The sequence below is a fragment of the Oreochromis aureus genome, linkage group 19, assembly GCF_013358895.1.
Source record: "Oreochromis aureus strain Israel breed Guangdong linkage group 19, ZZ_aureus, whole genome shotgun sequence".
Lineage (NCBI taxonomy): Eukaryota > Metazoa > Chordata > Actinopteri > Cichliformes > Cichlidae > Oreochromis > Oreochromis aureus.
In genome coordinates, this window is record NC_052960.1 from 3585326 (window position 1) to 3613048 (window position 27723).

Below are 27723 nucleotides of genomic sequence, written 5' to 3' on the forward strand. Positions count from 1 at the left end.
AGTTCCTTTGAAGGGGGGCTAAAATGGTTCATTCCTGGACTCTGCTGTGGCAGCTGAAGCCTTTTGGCTCTGTTTTTAGATTCTCTTTAAGCCGTTTTTCTGATTGGCTGCCCCCAGTAAACAAAAGGTTTCACCAGTGGGTGGGTGGAGCCGTGAGCATGAAGTGTGGCCATGTTTTACAAATCTTGTCCTCCTCCCCCCCCCCAAAAAAAAAACCAGCTTTGGAGACAAAAGTGAGACACATTTTTTTTTAATTAAAATGAATAAAAACTACATTATCGCAAACTTTACAAGCACTCAGTATAGAAGCATTATTGATATCATTACATACGTGGTGAATTTTTTTTTTAAATTAACATATCAGTTTCAGATGTACATGCTTTGAGCATTAAAGAGATGGAGAGCAAGATGAAGGAACATTTTACTGGAAAGGGATTGTTTAAAAAAAAGTAACATTGTGCTCTTTAATTAACACACAATAAAAATAAGATTTACTCGTACATTTGGGCTTGTTTGCAGAAGAAAGACAAAAACAATGATATTTTTTGCCACACATTTTCTCCATCGAAAACATCCAAACAGTATTACAGGCAGTTGTGAAGATCTTTGGTTTTTTGTGTTTGAAGGAACCACACAAATCTCAGTATGTAGGTGGTTTCTCTAGCTGCATGATGTTTGCCTATAATACAGTACGGTTTTCAGGCATATACAGGCCAAAGGGAGATAGGAATGAGACGTTGTCATTTAGAAAAAAACTAGGAATAAGGCAGAGGGCATACAAAAGAGCTTGCATACTTTTTTTTTCTTTACCTGAGCTGCAAATGCTAGCTTCTTTGGATCACTTCTCACTTTGACATTAAAGCTTACTTGTTTATCATATAAGCCGCCAACTTTCAGAGTCGTGAATCCTAATCATCTTCATTCTTGTGAAAGAGTTTCCTGGTAAATACTGGATACCTGATACTTCTTGTAGATATCTTTAGCACACCTCGTGCCAAGGCGATGTGTGCAGGCAGAGCTGGCGGAGCTACGACCCCCTGGCACTGACAGTAAATTAGACTGGAGGCCATAAAAGGCTTCAAAGCACTCACTGATTATTTAGAACAAAAGGACCGGTGCACAACAACAGAGGCTTTTTCTTTTTGTTTTTTTTCAACTGCGCCTGGTTTTGTAAGAAGATACCCCTTTTGACCCCACCTTTTTTCCTCCATCCCTTCATCCTCTCCTCCTAATTTATGGAAACACGGGATCACATGTGTAGCTAAAGGGGAAAGGCCCCTCCAGGACAGAGGGAATGCGCACACACACCTGTGGTGCAGGAATGTGTCTGTGTTTGTGTCTGATCACGAAATTATTTGGCGAAAGACTTAAAGGGCAGGATAGGTGATGTCTATATATCTAACCATGTTTATTTCGGCACGCTTCTGGAGATTTGTAAATGTATAAACCCAAAAATAAAGAGAGAAATGAAAGTTCAAACATAGTGCAAAAAATTCAGCAAATGGCTTTTTTTTGAAGCGCAGGAAGGCAATTTGGAACTTTTTTAAAAGCTTACAGCTCTAGAAGATGCTGTTGGGCACTGTTCACTCAGGAATAAAAGTTTTAGTGCATCAAAGCTACATTGGAAGGCAAAAAATTACATTAAAAGTTTTGGTTTTTTTATAATTTAGTAGCAATATATTACACAAATTCCAAATTTATACTTAACAACAAAACATGGTATATATACTGTATATATATTTATATAAAAAAAAAGGAAAGGCAGAGAGAAATGCTTAAGGATTTGGGGTATATGCATACATTTCCTCAAATTTTGGCTCAAATAAATATGAAAGGTAAACTGTGTCATCCAGTTTAAAAATACCAGACTAGGACTTTTTTTTTCTTTAGAAAAGGGCTTGAATAAGAACATCAAAGGAAAAGTAAAGAGTAGAGACAACAGGACTCCTACAGAAAAACAAAAAACCAAGAAACCCTCCTCTGCTTTAGTCTTTATACATTCCTTGAAATATCAGCCATTGTCCTGTTGAAACGTGATCCACTGATGACGCAGCAGAGGAGAATTCATATCTTAAAACATTTGAGTCCTGACAGGTAAAATGCTTTTGTTTCTCAATAATGCAGCAGTTGTGTCGAAACGTCCACTGCGCAGTGTGGCTCCAAACGCTAATGTGTCCATTTGGATAATAAATTAGGCAATAAGGTACTGCATAACCACCGTGAGCGCACGAAACAGCCCTGGGTGCAACTGACAATGTTTTCACAACTGACTCAATAATTTTTTACAATGTTGAAATCTGACAGAAATTAAAGCTTTAAAAAGGAAGGCTTGCTACAGCAGTGCAGCCGTGCCTCGCAGGAGTCGACATCCAGCCCGACTTCTCTTCTCCACCCGCCGAGTGAGCTGGATCGGTCTGTTTGAGGAATTTCTGCTGCGGTTTTTCAGTTCGTCAGCTGTGCTGATTGATCACACTTCCGCCGCCTTTTGTTCATTTGTCTTTGATGAGTACCTGTTTGCACAAGACAAATGATGCCGACACATTACTGCGGCTTCTCTCGTTTTACTCTCTCTTCTGTTTACAGTCTCTGCCGAGTAACGCGTCAGCTCATATGGCTTTTCTGGTTCTTTGACGGTACCTCGGTACAGTGCAGGAGTTCAAGAATTTACAAAGCAAAAAGAAGTCTTGGGGGAGTTGGTAAAAGCAGAAGGTCTTTAAAGCGATTGCCGGAGAAATAAAAGACAAACATGCAGCATTTCTCTTTTTTTGTTGTTTTTCTTCTTTTCTTTCAGTGTTCAGCTTCTTTTTTTCTTTGTTCATCATCCTCTTTACTTTGTTTTCTCCTTCTTTTCTTGTCTAACTGTCTGTCAGTCAGTAAGGCCTCCAGACAGACTCATCCAAGCGACCCGAAGCGCTCATGGCTGTGGGGGAGTTGCTGTGGCTGCCGTCGGCTTCCACGCCCTCGCTCTGGGTGTTTAGGCCCGGGTTCATCAGGCTGTTGGTCCCGCCAGTGCCTGTAGCCCCCGAGCAGGACAGTAGGCGGGTAGGAGAGCGCTCGCCCCCGGTATTCCCCGGAGCCACCATGGAGAACTGGTAGGATCCAGAGCCTGTGCCATAATACAGGTAAGAGTTGGACTGGAAGTTTTGGGATTGGTTGTTTGAGTAGGGTGGTGGCAGGTAGGTGTGGTATCTAGTAGAGGCTGACATGCTAAGGCCACTAATGCCGGTGCTGGAGGTGTTGGCGGAGTAGGGGAAGGCCCCGGGGTAGTGCATGCGGGGATCTGAGAAGCGAGGATCGGTCAGCGGTGACAGAGACGGGAAGGTGGTCCTCTGCGGGAAGAGCTCTGTAGTCGCTGTTATAAAAACAGAGAAACAAAAGGTTGGAAAGAGCCAGAAAACATTCAAACTGCTCTTGCAATTATGAAACCAGCGGCTCAGAGATCTCTTTTCTATTATTCTCAAGAAAAAAAAGGCCCACATTTCCAGAGCAGCAAATCTCCCCAGACCCCCAATTCTGAGCTCAAGTTTCTTGCGATATACCGGTCCATGGAAATGTTTGCTCAAAGTAATGAACTGAGACATTTCTTTGCTTAATAACAGTCATCAAGCACTGACAGCACATCATCCCACAGCCCCGTGCACAAGACTGAAGTTATGAAAAGGCCCCCTTGCCACAGCCCTCCTACCCCTGCTTCAAAAGACGCAACACACAGTTTTCTATCTTTTTCAGAGGAATGAAAAGAAGCATTGTCTGTAGTGAGGGGTGCTTTGTATAAACACCGACGGCTCGCTGCACTGTTGTGCGGGTCGTCATAAATCATATTTAGGTGGCAGAGGCAGACGGTCACACTCGGAGACGGTCAGAGAGACAGAGAAGGGAGAGAAATTGTGTTTCTGTGTATATCTAAACTAATGTGTATCACAGTGAAGGACCTGTCAGAGTAGCTGCCAAGTGTAATCTCACAGGTAACGGAGCACAGTTGAACCAGGCTGTTATGTCTGCCATTTCACTGCACACTTTCTCATTTATTCAGCTGGCAAAAGGGAAACAGAAATATTACTGAAGGGTTTGGCTTGGCGGTTTGCTGCTCTGAGATTTGATGCCACTACTGTCACCAAGTAACTCAAACACCATATTTCCCTCCTCGCTCAGCTAAGGAGTGCTATTGGCTGATCTTACACCACCCGAGCTTTGGAAACAAACCCATTCACAGATTTATGAAAGCTGCCGACTGACACCTCCGATAGTATTTGTGTTTCAGTCCAAGTCCAGCACCATTATTTTCCAAGTTTCTGCTTAATGTACTTACGATACCTTTGATTTATTTTCACTTTGTTTTAATTGCATGTAAGCTAAATGCTAACACTGGGAAAGTTACCTGCTACTGTTGTGGTTTTACTGGCTTCAGACACACTTTTAAATTCCCAGGTAAAGGTGTGAAATATTAAGTGTTGCCTGGCAAGTTGAGCGCGTCGAGTCTTTGTGTTCATGACACTCAGATATTTTGGAAAACGGTAAGGTGGCCTTCAGCCAGCGCAAACGCTCTGTAATCGTAAACGCCCTTGACCTGGTTGTATGCCATAAAGACTAGTGAGTGTTCCTCATACCTGATGTCAGCCTACAGTATGCGCTCGGTCCACGCCTGTGTACGCCCGTGGTTATTTGTTTGTCTGCGTGTGGCTTTCATGGGTCCAGTGTGCCCACATGACTTGAAGTGTAAAATGTGGATTTGGATGGCAGAGAAAAGAAAGCTTGTATTTGTCAAATAGCAAGCGCTTGCACGCCACAGCCCCGAGGGGGGAGAATGCCAAACTTGCGTGCCACGGTCTTGTTGAAATGTCTTTTCCCCATGTCTGGAGAACTGGGTCCGTTTTCAGCTGCAAAAAAATCAGTTCCTTTGCAATTTCCATGGCCCCAGCTATACTCTTTGTTTTTTTTTTCCAGCAACACATTGATGCTGTTGAATTTCCTTTTTTTCCTTTTCTTTTTTTTGAGGGGATGAGGGAGTTAGTAGTGGTGGTGGTGGTGGGGGGCCTGTTTCTTTTTCCAGAGTCTACCAGGCACAGGAGTCGGGCTCCGTATCTGATTTCACGCGAGGAAAATCCAAGCCCTCAGCTGCTGTTGATTCGGGTGAAGTGGAGTCAGCCTACTAATTCCTACCGGACTCTCAAAAAGCTTTTGCTCCCTCTCCTCGTCTCTCGCGCTCTCTCCCTGTCTGTCCCTTCATCTGTCTCACTCTGTGCTAAATTTAGGCTTCGGGGTGAAACTGGGGAGGGGTTCTGTGGCGTGGGGACACGACGGCTCTGGCTGCTGCCGCCCACGCCGCCCACGATCTCCGCTTAATTGAAGTCGGTGGAAATGTGTGGGCCAAACTGCGGTGGGGATCGACTCCTGTGTTCCGTCAGGGGAAACTGGACTGGACGCTTATCACAACACCTTAATGGGCTTGTGCAGTCTCAGGTTTTTGGCTGGGAGCCCTGAGGAGTCTGGTACAGTACAGTAGCTCCCTCTGGAGGAGAGGGCTAAACAAACTGTCCTGTAATTGAGAAGCAAAGTTTGCAGTCTGCTTTTTCTCCCTCTTAACTGCGTTGCATACCTTCCTGCATCTCCACCCTCCCCCACCCAGCATAAGTGCAGGGTTTGCTGCTGCGGCTGTGGTAACGGTGGTGTATCTTTGGCATAGAGGGTCTTCCTAACCGAGCCGAGTACTCGCTGCCTGTAACCTCTACGGCACAAAACCACACATGATCTCCATTAGGCTCATCTGAAACGTGTTGACTAAATTGCAGGGACAGGATAAAGGATGGACCCCAGAGGCCTAGCTAGCACAGTGTGTGATGTTCTGAGTGTATGAAGCGGGTAGCTGGGAATCGGGGCTTTTATAGAGAACATGGTGTTCCTGCATGAGCTCTGAAGTGCAGCGCCATGCTCTTTTTGAATTCTGCAGTGCCAAGGGTGGAGCCCTCCTCTTTTCTGCTTAGGTCAAGAAGTCCTCTAGTCCACACTCAAGCGTGTAACCCAGATATGACAGGAGGTTTGTCTCGTTTGCATACGGGAGAAACTGATTTTGGTTGTTAACACAAGTGCAGGCTTGAGGCGGTCACGTCTCTGTGTGTAATTGTGCACAGGCTTATGTGTGTGTGTGTGTGTATGCACGTGTGCCTGAATGTGGTGGCTGACAATGGGGGGCATGCAAATCCAGGCGTTCACCTGTGAAATGTTTACTCAGGCTTGATGCAAACTGTGACGGCCAGCACCCAGGGAAGGGTGTCTCAGGCAAATAAGTGGAAGGAGGAAAAAGAGAGAAGCCCGGGCTGGTGCGGCTACGTGGAAAGAGCTACTGTGCTGTGTAGTAAGATTGTTTTCTAATCTTTTTCTCTGATATAATCCCTGAAAAGGCCCAGCTGCTCTGCATTGTGGACTCCTGAGAAAGGATTTAAGTCCTTTCACAAGCAGAAAGCGGCTGGTTGATTTATTGACTGGTTTGAACAGTGGATGCCATTAGGGTGAGAAGGCGCTGCTGATAATAGGCCGACGAGGACAGGGTAACGTAACGCCACGGCAGGGCCGGTGCTGCAGAATAGGAGACCCAAATGAACACAAATGATCTCCAGGTGTTTATTTAAGCGCCGAGGCTTTGGAGCCGGAGCATCATGTTGGATGCAAATACCGATCACCTCTGTACTGTGGCAACACGGTCGGCAGCCCCAAAGCCTCATCCACGTTAGCACTTTATCATGTGAGCGCAGAGGATTTTGCATGTTCTCAACTTGTGACATGCAACACAAGCAAGGGAAAAAGAAGTTTGTGATTACAAAAACCCTGAGATTTCCCTAATGCGTCGACACACGAGGTGACACGATTAAAATATTTTTTTGTTAAGTAAATCTTTTTCTGTGAGAGATACGATCCTGGCTTGCAAAGCGACTGGTGCGATGTGTTTGTTAACCAGTTATTGGGATTGTAGCTACATGAGAATCGCTGTTGTTAAATTTTTTTCTCACTGCTTCCAGTCTCTCGCACAGCCCCGAGTGTCTTTGCACAGACGCCAACAAACACGTATAATTCTGCTGTGTCAGTGTTTAGACACATTTCTCTTCTTTGCCTTACACATTGTGTTGTATCTGATAAAATGCAGAAAAGAGAGCAAGAGCGCAGTGCTAAATCTAAAAGTCATTTTGTGTCTGAATGCGGGGCTTCATCACAGCGTGAGCGTATGAGTCAGCACGTCTGGTGTGGAGTGGTGGGTTGTGCGTAGGCGAATGTGAGACTGAGAGGGCTTTTTAATCAAAATCGCCAAGATACAAATGAAACAAAGGAGAAGGAGGAAAGAAAATGAAGAAAAAAAAAAGCGGATGGTGGCATTACGGGAATGCCATGTGATGTAGTTGGGCCCTACAGGCAAAGTGAAACAGACTCTAATATCGTTGGTACGCCGGCGCACCCTTTCCAGCTTTTTTGTTTCAGTTTGGAAAAACTACGTTTAGTAATTAAAACAAATCAGTGCGAGATGTTTTTAAAGACTTATATTCAAAGTGAACTCCATTGTGTTTTGCACGCTTGCTCACACAAGTCCTTACTAGTGACTTTACCCTTCAGGCTGCTTTTTCGCAACTAGCGAACACCCTCAGTTTCAAATTGAAACACACGCAGAAAGACACCGTCATGCATAAACAACCTAAAATAAATACAGAGTCTCATGCTTAGTTAAATTAGTTCTTTTATCAAGTATGAAGTGTAATGGTGAGACGTCTTGCAAGAACCAACAATGACCTACGAAACACGTCAAATCGTCTCTCCCCTTACTAACCAGTGTGCAGGCTGAGTCCCTCAGACAGGTTTCTGATTTGATTTTTACTTAAATATGTTTAATTTAATTTGCTTATATTTTATCTATAACTATTGATTGCCTTTTAGTATTTCAGAGACTGCACAAACTGTCCTCGCTTAATTTTCCTGCCTGTATGACGGCATTTTATTGTGTATAATGTGTTTTTAGAAACCTCCCTGTCAAGCTGGTTTTTGATGAGCACTATAAAAATAACCTTGAAAGCCAAGAGACAAAAAGAGTGTGTGGGTTAAAAAAAAAAAAAAAAAAAGCAGTGCATTGCAGTGTCTCACCTGGCCATGGTCTCAGGTCCTCCTCCACCTTGCAGGTTTTCAGGGTGGGGGTGTCCATCTGATCCTGCCACAGGGCTGCAAGAACACACACAATACAAGCAATATGTCAGGATGTGTGCTTTATAAACAATCCAGTAGAGCAATTCTGGGAATTAATACGAGTTGTGTGCGTGTACAGGGTGAGGAGGTGACTGCCTGCGCCTTAGCAATCTAAAACACAATCCAAAAACGCCTTCTCGACAGACTGGGCAGAACCGTCTTGACATCTGGACATTTGGAGATGTTTTCCTGTCACAGGTTGGTCTCTGCTGACTGAGCAGTGAAGGCTGGGAAGAGGAGGGGTGGTTTTCTCACCACAGTGAGACCAAGCTTGGAAAAACATGCTCGATGGGTGCATATGAGATATTTTTGGGACTTTCAGGCCAGACACCGGAGGGATCTGTGAAGCTTATCCAGCCAAGCTGTCAGGAAGCCGAGGAGGGTCGAGGAGCTACTGGCCCAACGCGTGGGACCCTGCTTCACACTGGACGGTCACACCGCAGCACAAACAGCTGGCTGTTTGCTCTCGGTCTGAGACGGTGCAGTTGTTACACGACGACGTGCACGAAGCTGCGTGGAGCGCCTCGGCACATGTGCTGCGTGACAGCCCAGTCTGCGCGCCTCCGGATAGTGTTACGTCTCGCTTAAAACTTTTTCATCAAATGTGCGTAAATATTTTCAACATACAGGCTGAAAAACGTGTATTACATTTTTCTCGTGTCGTCTCCCTTTAACGACAGCATCAATCAGCCGTCTAACCTCAGCGTGACTCTGCACACCCTCCCTCTCCCAGCCTCCTGTAGCGGCAATTAGGATGGAGAGGGGATGCCAGAGGCAGAGAGGAGGGCGGTGCTGGGTTGTTCACCTATAGCCACACTGGGCTTAACTAGTGTACGATCTCTGCTTCCCCTGGAGCTCCTCCACTTCCTTTGCAAAGACCCAAATCAGCACTCAGTCACTGAGAGGTCCTGCACTATGCTTCACAATGGCAAATTCTTAAACATAAATGGCCTTATTCAGAAAGGCTTGCAAGCAGCTGGTGCGATTCGCTCAAGAAAATAAACATTTCCTTCAAATATTTTGATTGGCCAGCAGACAACGTCAATACCAGAGGCACAGATTACCCCTGTTAATAAGACGGCCGGCCCCCCTCAGCCCTGGGTGGAGCCGAGGAGTGAGGAAGGCGGTGGCTGAGAAGGGAAGAAGCGGCGACCGCGTCACTAATGAGAAGCTTTTGGGGTGGTGCCAGTGTAGTTTTGGAGAGGACTCACATATAAACACACATGTGCTGCTTTTTGAAGTGCATGTGTAGATGAAAGGAGGAGGCTGAGAAGATGTTAGAGCCAAAATGGCGTCCATCCTCGTGACTCTGGATCTAGCGACGCCTCTGAGACATGTAATGCGCCTGCCGTAATGAAGCGTGTCATTGAGACACAGTGAATGCTGGTCCTTGTGCTGGCTTCCTGTTTCGCTCAGGCCTTAGGCGTCGCAACAGGGAGAGAATGTGAGAGAGCGAGCAAGACAGAAAGAAAGACGCCAGCGAGGGAAGGGGAGAGAAAGAGAGCGTGTTAGAGAGGGGAGGAACACGGCCTTGGCTCAGCTATGTGGGACATTTGATATGTCTTTTGAGCCCTCACTTATAACGTGAGCAAAAACAAACACATGGGCTGAAAAATCCTATGTTCTCTTTCAGGGCTCGTCGTCCGCCCGCCCTTCCCCTCTCCCCAGACTCAATAGAGACTGTTCATGGCACACATGTAGTTTCTGTAATTGCTGAAATGTAAAACTGGGCCGGGCTCTGATGTGAAATTATAACTTACACAAACAGTTGAGTCTGGTAAAAAACATCTCGCTCTCACTTCTCCTTTTCTTTTTTTTTTTTTTTTTTTTTTTCCCCACCAGGGCTTCAAAAGAGCTTTTTTTTCTCAGTTGAAGAAAAGAAACATTTTCAGTTTGAATTATTCATCTCAGGGTCACAAAAAGAGACTAACCACAAGTGAAGCTTTCAGGCACCATAACAAATAAACTATGTGGCGGCCATTGACATATTATGTAAATAGTGGAGTGCAGAAGTAAAACAGAGTGTCTAAAGGACTGTTCCAGTTCCTGCTCGTTTTAGTTGCATTTGCCTCAGAGGGCCAGCTTCCTGCTCGGGTTTGGCAGAAGTCTGCATGAAACCCAACGAGCGCGGTGGCTATACTCTAAAGTCTACACCACAGCTACCTGACGGCGCTCATTTCCTGTCTCGCTCTTGCTTCTAATTGGCTGATCTTGTCGTTCGGGATGTGTGAATTAGCGCGAGCCTCTCAGTTTGCGGCAGTAGCAGAGTGCTGCCTCGAACCTGGGGGGCCGGCCGGCTTGTTTATGCGGAGTAAACAGTGTGGTCACTGTGGACGAGGCAGGAGGGGCTGAATCAGGCCGGTCCTCCATCAAACGGGACTTTTTCGAGTCAATTCCAACTCAGAGGCCACAGCCTGAACGCGCTGAGCGAGCGCGCCAGAGCCGAGCTGCAGCAGATGTGCGCCAGTTGTGCAGTGTGACGCCAGCGGTACCAACATTTGTAGAAAAGTCATTAACGGGGAAGAGCTTTCCGGGTAAAAGCTGAATACGGCAAAAAAAATGTAGTGAGTAATATAGTAGATCTGGAAGATTACGCCGAGTTTTTTAGCAACATCACCGCATGAGTCACACACACACACACACACACACACACACGCACACACACTTTTGGGCCCTCATCAAAGCCCTGAGCACTTGACTTGATGGTGGAACGTTATGCTAGTATCTGATATTCATCTTCAGAGAGGAACACACAGGTGTTGGAACAAATAACATGTTAAGTGATACCACCTCAAAAGTGCCAGGACTTTCTTTTTGGATGATTAAATTGGTGCTCCATTTCTTTTCTCCCCCCTCCTGCCTCTCTAACTGTTAAAACACATTTAAAGTTAAAAGAGCGTCTTTCTTCTCGGCTGTCTGTTAGAGGCTCTGCCAAGGGCTTGTTGAGTTTTGTCTGCTTTTAAAACGGATTAGGGTAAAACTGGAATCTGTTTTCCACTTTTCACTTTGATATAAATCAAATTTTCAATCAGCTGCTTGCTTCCCTTAAGACTGTAAATGTTGTCGAATACATTGTGTATCAGAGGAAGGGAAGAAAAAAAACTGCCACCCACAGATACACATAGTATACACATGTAGCTCACTTGAGGTTTTGAAAACCAGAATAACAATTTAGTACTTGATTGTCTGAGTGTCAGATTTGCTTGACTGCACGAGTTGAACCATGCATTTTTCAACACACACACACACACACACACACACACACACACACACACACACACACACACACACACACAGTCCCTCCACCCTAGCTCAGAATCATTCCACATGTCTAGCAGGCTTACCTGTGGACACAGAAGAACAAAAACAAGCAGCGAGTGTAGCGTCTGCCAGCGCGCAGGAATCCTGTCACTGCATGCACTGTAATGAGCTCTTAATTACCCTGTCTGTCTGGGGCACTAGCGGAGAACTTGCAACACTAGCATGGAACTACGTGTGTGTGTGTGTGTGTGTTTTATTTTAAGTGTGCTTATGGTGCAATCATCTTTGTCTCGGTGTGATTTAAGAATCCAGCGGTAGCTGATGTCTGCAGACGTGTCCTGTTGACGAGCAAACTGAGACAGTATTTCACAGCTCAGACAACAATATGAAGCAAGGAGGCTTTAGGAGCAGGGTGACACTATGCTTTCCTTTTTGGAGCCATCTTCAGAGGGGTTGGGGGGGGGATGTGAGGCTCCAGCCTCGGATAATGGAAAACATCTTTTGTAACAGCAAGAAGGGAATCCATTTAATTATAACATGTTGATGGGCGATCTATCACCCAGCAATTCTCAAACAAACAGGCTTCGGGACTTAAAGTATCTGCAAAGTACAACAGCGTCTGGCAGGGATTGTCAAAAGCAGAGACGTGTGTGTTGTTGATATGTAAACACCTCCCTGTGTCTCTGGATGGGATTTATTACAACAAGTCTATTTTTGTTTGAGCTTTGCTTGTAATGCTGTCGTGCTGTTGTCTGTGCGCGATTCCTAGGCATACGGGAGCGCTCTGCGGGATCCGTGCCACAACATACATCCACGGGCTGCCGCTCAGCCAGCAGATAGACGAGGGGGGAGGGAGAAAGGCTCTCTCCTCTGTTATTTAATTATTTTACCACTCTTGCCCTGCGGTGTGCCGTCACGATGGTAATACCACAGATTAAGGTGTGTGGTTTTTACAGCCCTTCCCCTCGTCTGTCTCACTCACATACGCTTCTTATAGACAGCCTCGAGTCACCGGCAGCTGTAACTTGAAGCTCAAGGCCTTTAACTTCTCTTGACACTTCCAAGAGATGTTAACGTGTTGTGTCTGCTCTCCGACTACATGTGTGTGTTGCAACATTGCAGGCCTTTGAAGCCAGGCAAGTCTAATTCCTGCCCTAATCCTGCGTGAGGCAGACGAGAGCCGAGCGCTTCGTCTGCTGTCTGGACCGTGTCTGTACACCTCTCCCCGCCGATTGGCGTGCATCCCCGCCGGCCCGCCTACGCGCTCCCCCCGCCCACTTTTCAAGTCAGAAACCTAAAGTGTGAGGTTTGCTGCAGGGGTCTTTTTATTGGCAGACAACCCGCGGCGCGCACGCCAAACCCTGAGCCGTCAGAAAATGATCATCACAGTGACTGTATTGTGTCGAAGAGCCGCACCGTTTATTTTCAGCATAACCTGTTGTTGGTGTTTCTAAAATGGCTGACGTGTTTTCATCTCGGTACATCCCGTGCAGGCGAACAAAAGCGATATCAACAGTAAGTAAGGACAGAGGAGAGCAGGGTGAAAGACCCTGTGTTCTCTGCAGTCAGCTGTTAGATAGGCCCATACTGGTGAATCAGTGCTGGCTAAGCTAAGCACAAGGCCAAACAGTGTGCACACTGATAGTGTTCCACCCACACACGGCTCAGAGCTCCCAAACAAGCCCTCCTGTACACAGCAGCATGCTGATACAAAGGTAATGAGATCCATTAGCCAGCATGAGAACCAGAGAGTGGGCCGAAGTTTGCGTTCAGGCATGTGTGCTTCCTGTTAAAGAGGCTCCAACAGAGAGGGAAGAGTCATCCTCACCCACGCAGCTGTCCACAGCTGACACACAGCCTCCTCCCCTCCAGTCGCACCACCTCTGACTCTCAGCCTTCCCCCCAGCCTCCCCCGCACCCCCACACATTCGGACAGTCTCAGACTGACGTGATTGCCAAGGTAGCGGAAGGCTGCTACATTCCTGAGGCTGTAGTTGCGCGGCGTGCGGAGGCCAGCTTCGGCACCTTGGCCGAGCTCGGCTGGCAGCAGCGGCCGTGCCACCTGGCTGCAGATTCTACCCCGCGCACTGTGGGGCCCAGACCCACCAGCGCAGGGCATCCGGGGACAACGCTGACATGAGCTTCCCCTCGAACGGCCAACACATAACAGCTCTCAGATTAGTGGAACAGACCTCAGAAAAGTTTGTGGAGAACATGAAAGACTCTTGGCTTAGCTCAGGGTGAGGTGAACGGCATGTGCTGTGCTGACATATGAACAGATTCAATTACTTCAGCCAAATTAAACCAAATATATTTAGCTTATTAAAGGAGATTTTCAGTCATTCTAGTTAAAGGGCCAAATTAAAGTGTACATATTCTTCCATCTAACTCATTTTTGAAAGTATAGGCTGTAGATGACTGCCTTCTCTTAAATATGTGTGGAAAATGAGATAAACACGGTTAAAAATATGCACACTTTGTTTTGTCTACAGTATCATGATAGTAGGAGCAGGAACTCGTTTCTTTCAGCTGATCAACATCTGTCATGAAGCTAAATAATGTGGGTCGCCATTAATGTTTACAAGCTTCCCGTCACAGGTAGATGCATCCTTGCCTCTGCACAGTGATGCTTTGTGGGTGTAGCTCAGTAGAATGAAAATAGCTCCAACAAATAAAATTATTCACAACAAGGTTTGTGTATTTTCAGATGTAGCTATGTTGAGTTTTTCAGATGTGTGTGTGTGTGTGTGCTGAGAGTCAAGCAAAGCGCAAAAACTATCAATAAAAAGGGTCCAAGTTGAATCATAAGTAAAGGTCAGCACGAAAGTAACAGCAAATTATGTTTGTGAATTTTCCCCACACACACTCACTCAGCGTCACAGTTTCAGAACTAGTGCTTTCAAAAGAGATGTGAAAGTTTGCTGGTTGTACTCGTATATGTCACTGGACCTCCTTACCTGGTGTGGTGCCAAGGTGGGGTTGGTGGATTTGGCGAGGATTGGTGTTCCCTGGGCCTATCCTCATACTCCGCTGGTAGCGCTCGATCTCTGACAGCCTGTCTGAGAACTGCATCTTCTGGGGGTCTTCTAACTTCACCCTGTGCCCTGAAAGAAAGACATGAGGAGGAGGAGAAGTCAAGCACTTGCACATTTTACCTCCTACACAACCTGGAAAATTGGCACTTGTTGCCAGGCTTTTACAAAAATAGCAAACACAATAACAAGAGTCCTATTAGAAAATTCCCCTTCTCCCTAATTTCTTTCTGGAGCACAGCGGTTTGACACATCCTGGCAAAACAACTTTTCCTGTCTAAACTGTAATTAGTGTAAAATTAGCTTGGACTGTGACGAGCATCAGTATGCTTCAGTGCAATTCATTTATATATATATATATATATACATATTTAAAAAAGAGAGAGAGCAAGAGACCGTCACCATGTTTTCAGCTTCCACATACAAAAATATTATTAGAATGTCAGCAGACCTTGAAATACATTGGCTAGACACTAAATGTTATACAAGCTGCACCTGCTGCCACGTCATCCGCAGATAACGATAGCGTAAGTGGTCAAAAATAATTACTGGAGGAATTTTGTTTCCCCGAACCTAAAGTCTAAGAAACAACACAACTGCTGCACTCTTCTGTGGACAAAAGTGATTTTTTTGGTCTTTTTAACAAGATTAAAAGAAAAGAAAAAGTGAGTGCATCTATCCCCAATAACCACTCGTCTCTCACACCCACACCCACGCAAATTCAGGTCTGACTGACACAGCACTTAGTCAGAAGGAAACACCCAGACGAGGTTAGCAGACCATACAGTCATCGCTGTTAAACATAACGAAGAGAAGGGAAAGAGAAAGAGAGACTTTAGCGTGTGTCTGTGTGTGCAGGAGGTGAGAACTGAAGCAGCGCTTCTTAAATCCAACCGAGTGTCTAACTCTCACACACTTAGCCCCCATATCACTCTGATGCCCTGTTCAGGGAAACGATGAGATGAGAAAAAAAAAAAACCTCTGATCATGCCTTTTATGCAGACACACTCATGTACAAATACACATGTGAACACACCTTAAATGTCAGACGTGAGTGCGGATGAGGGCTGTGCCTCTAATGGGAGGAAGACATTTTAATGTAACTATCAATGCACCAAAACTGTGTGTGAACCGGCATGTATACATTCTGTGGTTTTCTCCCTGGCATCTCTACAGAGTGGCCTAATGTGAAGTAATGGCTGGATTTGAATATTTTATCACTATATAAAGGGGGCAAGGCAGACGGACCAATATGGATTTTGCCCGTCCTTTCTCTCCACTGACCCATGGGCAATATATCTTCCCTCCGAGGCTGACCCATGGGTAAAGTTTCCTCTCGTTTACCGCTCTGTCCATTTGTTTGTGCCCACCGCCTCGCTTCCGTCCTCTCTTTACAAACTATATAGAAATATCAAGCTCTGAAGCCCCCTCCCCTCCCCGTACTCGCACACGCAGGCAGCCACATACATGGAGGGGTGATGTTCCGACATAATGTGAACACAAGCAGGCACTCAAATCAAAATCGTCGCTCTTCATTCACTCATTAGGAGTTGGATGAAACTTTGAATGTGTGAGAAGAAAAAGAGTCAGTCATGACTAATCTGTAGGAGCAGAGACAGGAGTCGTGTTGCTGCTCTGCAGCTGTTTGTGTGAGTGTGTGTGAGTCCACCCTCTGGCCTGCCACTTTGCTCTGTGCCGTTACTCAGAACAAATCCCGGATAGACTCGTATGCTCTTGCACGCTCTGTAATATCATTTTTATTCACATGTGGCCTTCTTTTTAAACTTTGATGGAAGGTAGAAGCCAGAATATTTCCTCTCTCTCTCTCTCTGCGCACACACACACACACACACACACACACACACAGCGCCTGGTCCAGGCTCCATAACCCACATAGACACTGTGGCTACTGTCTGTTCCAAGCCAGAGCCGGGGCGGCCAGGGGAAGCAGTCCTCCAAATATAACCCCTATATGTGTCCTTGTGTAGTTATTAAGAGATTTACACCACCTCAAACGGCTGAGGTCAGGGAAATGATACATCCCACTGCTCTCTGGTTGGAAAAAAAGACAGGCAGCACGGGGGAAAAAAATGATAATTGGTCAGTTTTTCTGTGGCCACTGGTGGTCTGAGATGAATTGGCTGACTCTTTAGGGATGAAAGTGATCATTCAGTTACCCACAAACACGCACATGAACACACTTGAGCTGTGGATCCCGTGGCCCAGTTCCAGTTGGCAGGGATGCTTTAGCGACACACTGTTCGCAGCTTCCAGCAGGGGGTTTAGTGGCTTGTGAGAGGGCGATGTTTGGAAGGAGGGAGCGAGCGGTGGCATCACTAGAACAAGACCTGGCGCTCATTAACCCTGCCCTTGCAGTTGCTGTAAACACTGCTTGTCGACTGGGAGGTGGCTTGAAACCTTCGGCACCTCCTCTCAGTTTTACTCCTCGTCTAACTGTCCCTTTTGTCTGTGTGAGCCTGTAAGCCTTACTGGGAAATTGTGATCAGAGGTGGTAGGGCATGAGCTTCGGACTGCCCGTGTAGCTTGAAGCATGCAGGAATTGAAGGCTACTCTGCGACAGCCCTCCTTTTTTATTATTTTGCCATGTCTGCACATGGCAAGTGTCTTAAAAAGAAAACTGTTACTCCCTGTAGAAAAGTTTCAATAGCTGTCTAAATGATCCGCATACAGAAGCCAAAAGAGTCTCTTTGGCCAGCTGACCCCGGCTATAGCTGCTTTGTGTCAAGTCCAACCGCCAGCATTTGACTTCTACTCTGCAGGGCTTGGAGGGCCAGAGGGGTGCCGGTGCTCCACACCAGCCCCATTTCAGAGGGGTTTCTGTGGTCAGATGAATATTTAATGTGTCAGTGTGCACTTAGGAAAGAATGCCTTTGTTTTTCTCTCTATGATATCATAACCACAAGATAGAGCTGGGAGATGGGAGGCAATGCACACATGAGGCCTAAACAGCAGCGCTCAATATGCATCCAGAGCTGAAAATGGATGCTAAAGGTTGTAGATTTACTAGCCTCCTCTCAGAGTAGTGGTCGCATCATCTGAAAGCATTATGGAAGCCTATGAAGAACAAATAAAATGCTTGATATAAAATGTCTGGTATTAACAATGTAGTGAAAGGCGATGGCTGTGTTTTGAAGAAATGGGTGTGCCGTTCCCAACCCTGCTTTGTTTTGTGTGTGTGTGTGTGTGTGTGTGTATGCTTTTATTTCCTGATAGTGTTTTATCTTCACTGCAGCATTGCTTTGCTCTTTTGTATCTGTGCTTTGAAGCATTTTGAGGTAAGTTCAGGTGTAAATCGTGCAAAAAGTGCAAACTTTTGTTCTTCCTCACACTGCACGTGGGCGTTTCTAAGCCCAGACCAGACCACACGAACAATCTCCACCGAGCGTTGCCCAGCCTTCCCTCCACAAAACCCATATCAGCTCAACAGGGAGGCAGTGTTTGCTCAGCGAGGTGACTGCCAGGACTTTAACACGATGCCACAGCTGAACGATCACCCAGTGCGACCTGTTTCCTTCCTTCACCCTCACACTTTTCTCTACTTCTCCTCTCGTTTTCTGTCTGTCTGTCTGTCTCTGCCTCCTTTAAAGAAAGAAACATATGTTGCCGTCCAAAGGGAGACACATTAAACACAAGCCCTTTTTAGTTAAGGGCTGGGTTCTTTTTCAGGGACAAAGTGAAACTCTATCTGAACGGCAAAGGCCAATACGTGCTTTGGCTGTGACCCAGCTCTGCACTGAATATATTTGAAGTGTAAATATTTGTTTTCGTCGTATAAATGGACTTGATAGGCCCCTGATAACAGACAAGAATTAATGTGGAGTGCATGTATCACAGTGAAAACTATGTCTGGACTGTCTATGTATGCATGGTATTGAATTACATAAAAAAAAAATGTTTGGGTAGTGTAAGGAGCGCTCCTGAGTCTAGCACAAAATACACAAAATGGCAGCTGTGTGAGCTTTTTTTTGTTGCATTAATGAATCATTTTAATAATACCACAAGTTTTAGGTCAGGGAAGCCCTTGTTGTTTGTGCTAGCGCACTGAAACTAAAGTCTTGAAAAGATATGAAAACAAGCTGCATCCTTATCTAACTTTTGAAACTCGACAGTGTTGCGGGGTGACAGTTGAACACATGTTGCAGTGGGGCCTACTTGCCTGCGAGCAAACTTCCGTTTGCCCTTAACAGACACTGAGGACGTTTCAACATGTGTTGAGCAAAACCTTGTACACCTGTCTTCCTCTTCCTCCTCTCTAGCGGACCTGAACCCCCCCCCCTCGCGTTCCCACCCTGCTTCTTTCTGCCACACTTTTCGTTTACTTCCCTTTTCGTTCTATTACGAGCACAGCCCAAAACACTTTTCTGCAGCAGTGCATTTGGCTCTGTGCTTCCCAAGGCCACCAATCACACCATTGGGTATTTACAGTGGGGCAAATCAAAGTTCTTGTTTTGAGGCTGACCCTGAAGGATGTGGGTTTTACCCTTGGCTGGTGATTGTGGCTGTCTCGTCTGGGCCTAAATGAGTCGATGCTTGCCACGCTCAGACATTACACTGCTTTAAACTCATTTACATAACGCTCCCGTACGTCTTTATGAATAAATGCGTAAAGTTTTACGACTCTGTGCACTCACTTCATGATAATGACAAACTGTATCTCTGGATAGAAGTGTGAGCTAAAGTGTCTATCATAAACACAGCAGCGCTTTTAGTTTTTTTTTCTTTTTTTTTGCGGAAACATTATTTAGGCTTTCAGTGGGACGTCAACAAAAGTTGTGGCATGCTTTTATCATCCTCTACGGCCACAGCTGGGGGACCGTCTGGTCCCTGAGGCAGATGCATCAGCCTGTCTCTGGGGACATCAGCACTGTGAAAATCCCCCTCGCAGGCCTAACACAAGCTGCTCACAACGGAAGTTGCTACATGAGACTGTTTGAGCAAAGAGCGAAGCCTTCCTTTTCTGATAAGGGGATAAAGTGCTTTGCGTGTGTGTATGCGTGTGTGTGTGTGTGTGGAACAGAAGCAGTGCCACACAAGGACAGCCCTGCAGCGAGGCAGGTTGAGGCAGGCAAGGAGGATGAGGGGGTGCCAAAATAAGACCCAGTGCACCCGGATTCTCGAACAATACAGCAAGGCCCGTAGCACATTGAGAGCAATCATCCCTCTTTTGTCTGGCCTTTCTGTACTTTTGTGTGTGTGTGTGTGTGTAACTGTCTTCTGAGGCGTGTTGGGGGGTGATATGAGCAGGGCTGTTTTTCAGGCCTTTTGGCTGCTTGCCTGCAGACTTTGCAGTGCTGCTGCTGCTGCTTTGGCCTTGTTGTGCACAGAAGGCCTATTTGGCTCGGGTGACAGATCATATTAAAACAATAAGCTGCTCTGAGTGTGTTATTTTAGCTCAAACGGTGAATGAGGTTGTTGTGCACATCTGTGTGTGTGTTTACGCTGGCGTCTGCATGGTAGTCAGGTTGCTGTAAGTAGCGAGGTGCTGGGTGAAAGGTGGGGGCCTCGCAGAGCTGTGGGAAAGGAAGACAAGCTGCTGCTGTCACATACATCAATGCAACGCCAGCAGATGTGTCAAACGGCTTTGCGTTCACACCTCTGTGCATAGTAGCTCACACACAATTATGTGCAAAAATGAGTGCATTTGCCCCTAAACACACACGCAAACACACAGAGTTCCACTGAATGACAAGATTAAGATTCCAGGTGGGTCAGAGCAAATGTGTGAAATGTGAAATGTGTGAATTTTCCATCATGTAGGCACGCATAATTTTTTTTTTTTTTTTTACTTTCAGTTCTTTCTCTGTGTTTTTTTTTTTTGTTTTTTTTTTAATGCTCTTGGTGGACTGTTACAGAAGTGTCGAGGTTACAAGACTGACCTCTCCTTTGCTCTGATGATTCCAGTCTGTGTTTACCTACAGAATTACAACTTTCTCCACTGCTGGAAGCAAAAGAAAAGTTCTTGCTGCACCTATTATTTGCTCACTGTTCCTAACCATTAAGGCCTGAAGAAATAAATATCCAAACCGCAGGGTGGTGGTACACAGCGTCTTTTCCAGTAACCAGCAGGTGCCTTCTTCCCACAAACCGCCCCCCCCACCCACCCCTCGCACTCTTTGCCCCAACGCAGAAAACGGTTTATTGTCATAATCCAGCGGGGGAGAAAAATATTCCTCCACTCATGGGCCATTTATTTTTCTAAATGCAGATCGGAACTTTTATTGAATTACAGCTGAAAGGTCGTAATGGCTCCCTCCTGTATGGGTCAGTGTAAATAAGAAAGAGTGAGCACACACAGAGTGGGCATTTTACTTCAATTCATAGGTAAGTAAACAGGAAAGACGCTTGGCTGCTGAGTTTACAGGGGAGTGGGTAGGTGGGGAGAGCTGAGTGGAGATGTTGGCCCGGCTTCTTATTTGATTATGAGAATGTGTCTTCTACTTGCATCATAAGACTGAATTAAAAGTGCCGTCTGGGACCTCTGTAAATAATTTGGTAATTCCTGGTACGTCCTGCTGTTCTATTTGGCGTCAGTGAATATAGGGAGGAAATTTTTGTCTGAGCGGAAAAAGAAAGGGCATTTTACCCCAAAGCTATTGTGTGTGTGTGTGTGTGTGCGTGCGTGCGCGCATGCCTCCAACAGTCATCAGCAGGCCTGAAGGAGGAGGAGGATTCACTGCACTGTTTCCAAATGTGGACAATGTTCTTCTTTTTCCTCTTTACAGCTGAAACTTGTGCATTGACACTGCAGCAACATGCCGAACAACAAACAGAGGCAGCAAAGGGAGAAGAGGAGAAAAAACGGTGCCCGTGATAGGCTAATGGCTGCAATTTCTTTGTTTATATCACAATTCGGCCGAGGTATTTAAACTAATTAGCTTTGCTTTCACAGGAAAGCCTAAGTGCAAAAGCTTAAGCAGGATTACCTACAGCTGTGTGTGAATGCACGAGTGCGCGCCTCGTCCTCAAAGAGAGTTGGCCTCAAAGCTTCTAGATGTGGTTAAGGTGGCAACAGTGGTCAGAGAGCTTCCATCTCAGTCCTTTATTTATCTTCCCACGACAAAATTTGATCATGTTACACTCACAACGAAAAAAGACATGAGAAAATAATTAGCAGCTGAGTGGCTGCTTCTAAAGCTTACGCATATGCATGATACGGCCCTCATCTGCCTCCCGCCACAAGTCTGAAAGCTCAAAATGCGGTGGATGGTTTGTCCCAGCACACGAGTTCCCCTCTGAAATCTGTTCAGAACTATTCAATATGTACCACTGCATTCCAGTGGATTTATCAGTTAGCCAATATTTGCTCTACGTCTAATCACTGAAGCCAAGTATGATGCATCTGGAGTGACCCCGGGGAGGAGGAAGACCACAGTCGACAGGCTCCAGTCAGTGCAGACGCCACAGAGTGTCATTTCTTTGAAAAGATATAAAATCTGCCCTTTATCAGTTCCCATCTGTCTGTATGTGGTGTTGAGGCAGACTCTCGTCTCAACCAAATCATAAATTAGGTGGTCATGAGGTTGATCGTTGAGGCTCGCCGCTATTTGTCTGTGTATGTGTGACTGTGTGCATGAGCAGGCCGCTATGTCTCCAGGTTATAACATCTCGTAGTCAGGAAAGCACCCGGCGTCACGCACGCCGCTTCCCCCCCTCCCGTGGCACTGATACACCTGTAGGCCTTTCTTTCAAAGACACCCATCTCCATTTTCAAACATCAAAGTTTTCTTTGAGAGAGCAATTCGCACCGAGGGGGATCCTTTCATGTGATCTGCGGAGCATGGGCGTGGCTGCACTTAAAGAGATGCACCTGGCAGGTGCATAAGCTGGGCACCCGCACACGCAAATGCATACGCAGCAGCATTCATGCTATCTCTTTGTTTACTTTGCAGAGCGACTGCAATATCACAGGAAAAATAACACAGCAAATGTCATTGTTTGTCTATTTGCATACTTTGTACAGTCTGTGTGCCAAATGCAAATAGAATCAACCCGCCAACTCTAACATGCACCGACCCCCCCCCCTCCCTGACTACCTCCCTACGCCCACCATTCTCCTCATGGAGCTGTAGGAACACACCCAACCGAGTAAACAGAGGCAACAAAACACGACAGTACTTGTGTGATTTTGGATGCGTGGGCCTGTGTTGGTGGGAAAGTGTGTCAGCTCTGGCTGAATGTATACAGGTACTGCACGTATACTGTGTAATTATGTTAGCGGTTAAGATGTTTTCACGTGTATCATTCTCAAGTATCACGAGACAAATTAGCACTTTGACGTCGCTCAGGTGGAACGAGCTGCCACATCCTCAGCATTCAGCAAACAACAGTCTGTGCAAATCTGATCACCCCATACGTGCACAAAAACAAATGAGCCAATTTATCTCACAGTTGATATTCATCGTCTCGCTTCTAGTGTTATTTATCCATCTAGATTATTTTACTCTGATTAAATGAGATGGCACTCGAAAATTCATTTGAAAAACTCAACAGCAACCACGACACGGTTACTCAAAAAAAGAAAAAATCCACAAACCTCATTGGGAGCGGTTTCACATAGGAACTATTTTGTTTCTACCGAAGCACACCCGCCAACCAAAGGAAACACGCAGCTAGATAATATTACAGCTCAGCTGAGTTACAGCATTTATGTTTACAAGCTGCCATGCTGTCACAAGCGTGACCCTCTTGTTGCAGGTAGAGAAGCATTTTCTTCTGCATACTGACATAGCTGGCAGGTGCAGTTCAGTTAAAGAGGAAATAGTTCCCATGTGAAACTGCTCACATCAAGGTTTTATGGATCATTTTGTTTGGTTTTAGTTTTTTAATATCTTGGTTATGATGTACTACTAATAATGAAACACGGGGCACAGCACATATCTCCAAAAGGTGGGGGGGGGGGGGGTCTCCACAGCAGGGCAAAAGAGGCAGAGTCCCTTTAAAACTTTAAAGATATTTAAGATTCAGCTGAAAATGTGTGGAAGCTATTTTCTAGTTAGTGACATTACAAACACACACACTCATAGCTGAACTGATTTCTCACACACAGATAAGTCTCTAATCTGCTGTCAGATATTAAATTAATAGAATTTTTTTTGACACCATATACTTGTTATTTTTCAGCCTTAACAAAAGAGATTTATTAATTATTTCTCAGGCTCCAAACATTTCCTACCCTTGTCAGAACTCTCTGCCTTGACCCACAGCAAGGTCTTTCAGGGAACTGATTCATTTCAGGTTGAGAGATACAGAAATACAAACGGGCCCTTCCCCTGTGGCTAAATAGGCAGCAGTTGATGTCATGTATAAGTGAGGTGGTGAGAAGGGCAACAAAAATATAGCTGAGGGATTAATCGGTGAGAATAACCCTGCTCGGGCGTATGAGCTGTTGTGTGGAGGCATCTGATAGCAGCGACAAACAGGGGAGGGACTCGACACTTCAGTCATCTGTTTTCCTTTTTTGCCTTTCTGTCTTTTTCTAGCTCAGCATGCCCTCTCTTGTTGCTGGATGTGATATTTTGTTAGAGCTCAGACGAAACTGGAGGGAGAGCTTTCATCGACAGTTGTGCTTCCAGTTTGGGCTCAGCAGAAGTTTGATATTAAAGTCTGACAGATAGATTGGGGGGTGGGGGTGGATTAGGATGACAAATGCCGGATGTTTGATGAGGAAATCAGCAGCAAGGGAGACAAAAATACTGTTCAGGAACAGAATTCTCTCTGTGTGCATTCATGACCATGACGCTGTGTGTCTGGGCATGTGGATATACATTAGTGTACACAACTGTACTCATAGTGTAAGTGTTTCCTTTACTGCTCGAGCGCTTTCAAGCATAGCATTCTTTGTTACATTGCCGCAGGCGAGCCAGCGCTGCAGTCCTGTCCATCAGGTTCTCTCGACTAGATCCGTAAACATTAATAAAAAAAAATCCCTCCTCCCCTTCGGTGCCAGCTCCTGCCATGGCTCGGCAGGCAGCCATGCAAATGCAGGCCGTACACAAACAGCCTGCAATGCCCCGCACGGCCGGGCCCAGCGGCCTGCCAGCCTGCAGACAGGTGAGCCCGGCGCTGGCCAAGATGTACAGACATCGTTGTGTGTAATCGTTGACTAAAAACAACCGAAAGAAAAGCAGTTTTTGCGTATAAAACTGTCTCTGAGATGACATTCATAATTTAAAAAAAATGCTGTTTTGTGTGTTGGCAGAAGCACCTCGCAACTTTTGGCTCGACACGTTGCACAGCCGGTATAATGTGCTGCCTTGTGGTTAGAAAATGATCTGATTAATTTTATGGTCCTAATAATGTCTGAATGTTGGTGTGTGTTCCTGTTCTTTGACTGTCTGATATAGTCTCAGAATGTGCTTCTTGTTTAAATAAGAGAGGCCCTTTATCTCATCTTGTGAGGTTTCTATTTTGAGTTTTTTTCTTTCTTTTTTTTTACGAACTAAGCTCATCTCGGCCTCAGATCAGACACACCACATTGAAACCAGCATAATGAACAATATAAATATGCTGCGTTTCAAAATGCTCCCTCTATCCTGTTCTCCTCACAGAGTGCATTTTAACCTTAGCACAAAAGGCCAGCAGTCTGTGTTTGAAACTGAGGGGGCTCTAGTTCGAGTTCATGAATATTGAAATCATATTCAGATCAGCGACGTTTATTTTCTGTCATTCTGTGAATTTCCTCTCAGCACAGTGTAACAGAGTTTAATGGAGCTCTAAATTCCTCCTGCCCTATATTAAACAGTGTTACTTTATAGCACCCAGCGCCAGTGTAAAAGTAGCACGGCCTCTCTGACGCCTCAGCTGGAGCCGTAACTTGTTGACAGACAGATAGGAGACAGCCTTAACGTACACAGTTATTTCACACTGACACACTTGCAGATGAACCAGAGAATGCACTTGATGCACTCGCACACACATTCAGCTTCTTTTTTTTCTATTTGAACAGAATACAATCAAATTGAAACCATGCCCGCACACACACACACACACACAGCGTTTATTATTATCTACTCGCTGTTCTCTTTTATACCTCTGCAAATAGACGGCACTCAGTTTGGCAGGGTGAGGAGTGGGGGTGGGGGCTTGATGCTTCTCACTCCATGCCCCCTGAGCTCCCTTTGCTAACCGTGTTCTTTCATGTGGCTCTCGCTGCCACTCTCTCTGTCCCCTGTGTGCTCCATGTTCACTGGTTCTAAAGAACCCACTTCCGCATAAGCCGCAGTTATCCACCTCTAAGCAACCCTGATAAGTAAGATTCCTCCATAGAAACTATCAGAAAATCCTATTTCTCATATCTGTCCCACCTTGAGCTCATTAAAAAATAAAAATGCACACATACAGCTCTAACCGTCAGCGACTGAGTCATCTGAGTACCTCTGCTTTTCACCATCCTTCACACTAGAAGCATTAAACCACAAGAGAACGTAGCTGTGGCTGAAGGATGGCGCTAACAGCTTTAGCACGCCGTGCCTTCCTGCCAGGGCTAACGGTGGCTGGAGTCTGCCCTGTGTTAAATCAACGAGCCACTTATGTGGTTGTGCAGGCAGGTACAGTACGACCCCTCTGACCAGCGCTGAAGAAGGTAGGAGTGAGGAGGAGGAGGAGGGTTCCACTGAGCTGAGCCACCTGCGGCTTGGAGACTCACTCCGCTCCTCTTAGTGGTCTTGGGTTTTGCCTTAATATGCTTTACAGTTTCCTCTGACAGGGCCCTTCCCTGTGCCCCTGCTGCACACACACACACAGACACACAAGCCTACCCTACTATTTAAGTGAGGACAATATATTGCCCTACATTCATTCTCTAGAGGCTTACCATAACCCAAGCTTAACCCAAACTTCACTCTAATCTTAACCCCAAAACCCAAGCCTTAACCCCAAAAGAAATCTAGGGGAAACTGGATTTTCTAGCACATCTTGATCGTGTGAACTGATTCTCTAGCTCCCCGTTCACCAAGGCACTGCACACCCACGAATGCACTTGCACTTGCTTTCAGGCCTGCTCAGTGTAAGATTCTCATCTACATTCAAGAAGCCAATGGGTTTACTGACACCCACACTTAGAGAATCAGGAGTCGATGCTGACAGTGCTGTGCAGCATCGCACCTCAATGCATTTTAGCAATAATAATGCTAGTGTGAGTGGGTCTCTTTGTGCGTGTGCGTGTGCACTTACTGCGTGGTTCGCGGGGTCCGTCCACGGTCACTTTGATGGCGCGGTGGTACGTGGCCACCTGAGGCGGTCCGGTGAACACGGTGATAGTCAGAGTGAAGCTCTTTCCTGCAGCACAGCAACCAAATCGCGTTCATGAGTGTTATTTATTCCTCTTTGTAAACGACCGTTTAGAATGATCTGCAAAACTTATTTTCTCTCTTCTCACAACAATACTTCGCTTGTTCAACCTCAAATCATCACCGGCTTTCGTCCCGCTGCTGCAGCCTTTGAATTCAAATTAAATAATAAGAAGAAGAAAAAGAAGAAGCCAAGGACCGGCTCTCTTTTGACGGTCTGGCTGCGGGTATGATTTGGATTATTGAGGGAATGTCTTCCAGATTGTGCCAAAGAGCTTACAGCAAGAGTTTATTGTTCAACAAGGCAGGCTCTCGCTCCCATCTGCATCAAAGTCGGTGCAGAGGGAGGAAGGCTGGACCACGCAGGGAGTCCGGCGCTCGTCCCCGGCTCTGAGAATAGCGTCCCTTGTTAAATGGAGACTGAGTGGGAGGACAGAAATAAAATCCTCATGTGGGTGGGCTAATTGGCTGCAGAAATAAAAGGTATGAACTACTTAAAAAAAATCATGGAAAAGACAATCAGATAAAAAATAGAAATATAAAATACAGAACTGGCCTCACGGAGAGAAGCGAAACGACTCCGATGAGGCTTTTAAAATTGTTCCCTTTTATTATTTAAGTTGAGCATATTTACTTGAACTTTGCGCTGTTTTGATTTTCTCAATATAGCATAAAATGGTACACAGTAGGCCTATGGTTTGACCACAACATCCTGCAAACAAGCCTGTTGACGTGTGAATTTTTATACAGCAATTAAACGCAATAACCGTGATAAATAGCGCGCAATAGTCCATAAGCTGCACGCATCCTAAATGGTGGCGGGGATTATTTGACAAATTGCCCCGGGACATAAATTGCACGGTGGTTTCTTATCCACCCCTCCGACTTGCACCACGTGGATG

General features: G+C 45.8%; 1 protein-coding gene across 2 annotated transcripts in view; it reads right to left on the minus strand.

Annotated features, from left to right (window-relative positions):
- Nucleotides 1–234: 234 nt before the first annotated feature.
- The window catches only part of runx3 (RUNX family transcription factor 3), a 48407-nt gene continuing 20918 nt past the window's right edge, over nucleotides 235–27723 (minus strand). For both annotated transcript variants that reach the window (XM_031728097.2, XM_039603241.1), the window contains 4 exons: nucleotides 26706–26810; nucleotides 14439–14585; nucleotides 8122–8196; nucleotides 235–3352 (listed from right to left, as the gene is read on the minus strand). In XM_031728097.2, the coding sequence (XP_031583957.1) occupies nucleotides 2871–3352; nucleotides 8122–8196; nucleotides 14439–14585; nucleotides 26706–26810 (809 nt within the window). In that variant the 3' untranslated portion in view covers nucleotides 235–2870. The remainder of the gene's footprint in view (nucleotides 3353–8121; nucleotides 8197–14438; nucleotides 14586–26705; nucleotides 26811–27723) is intronic.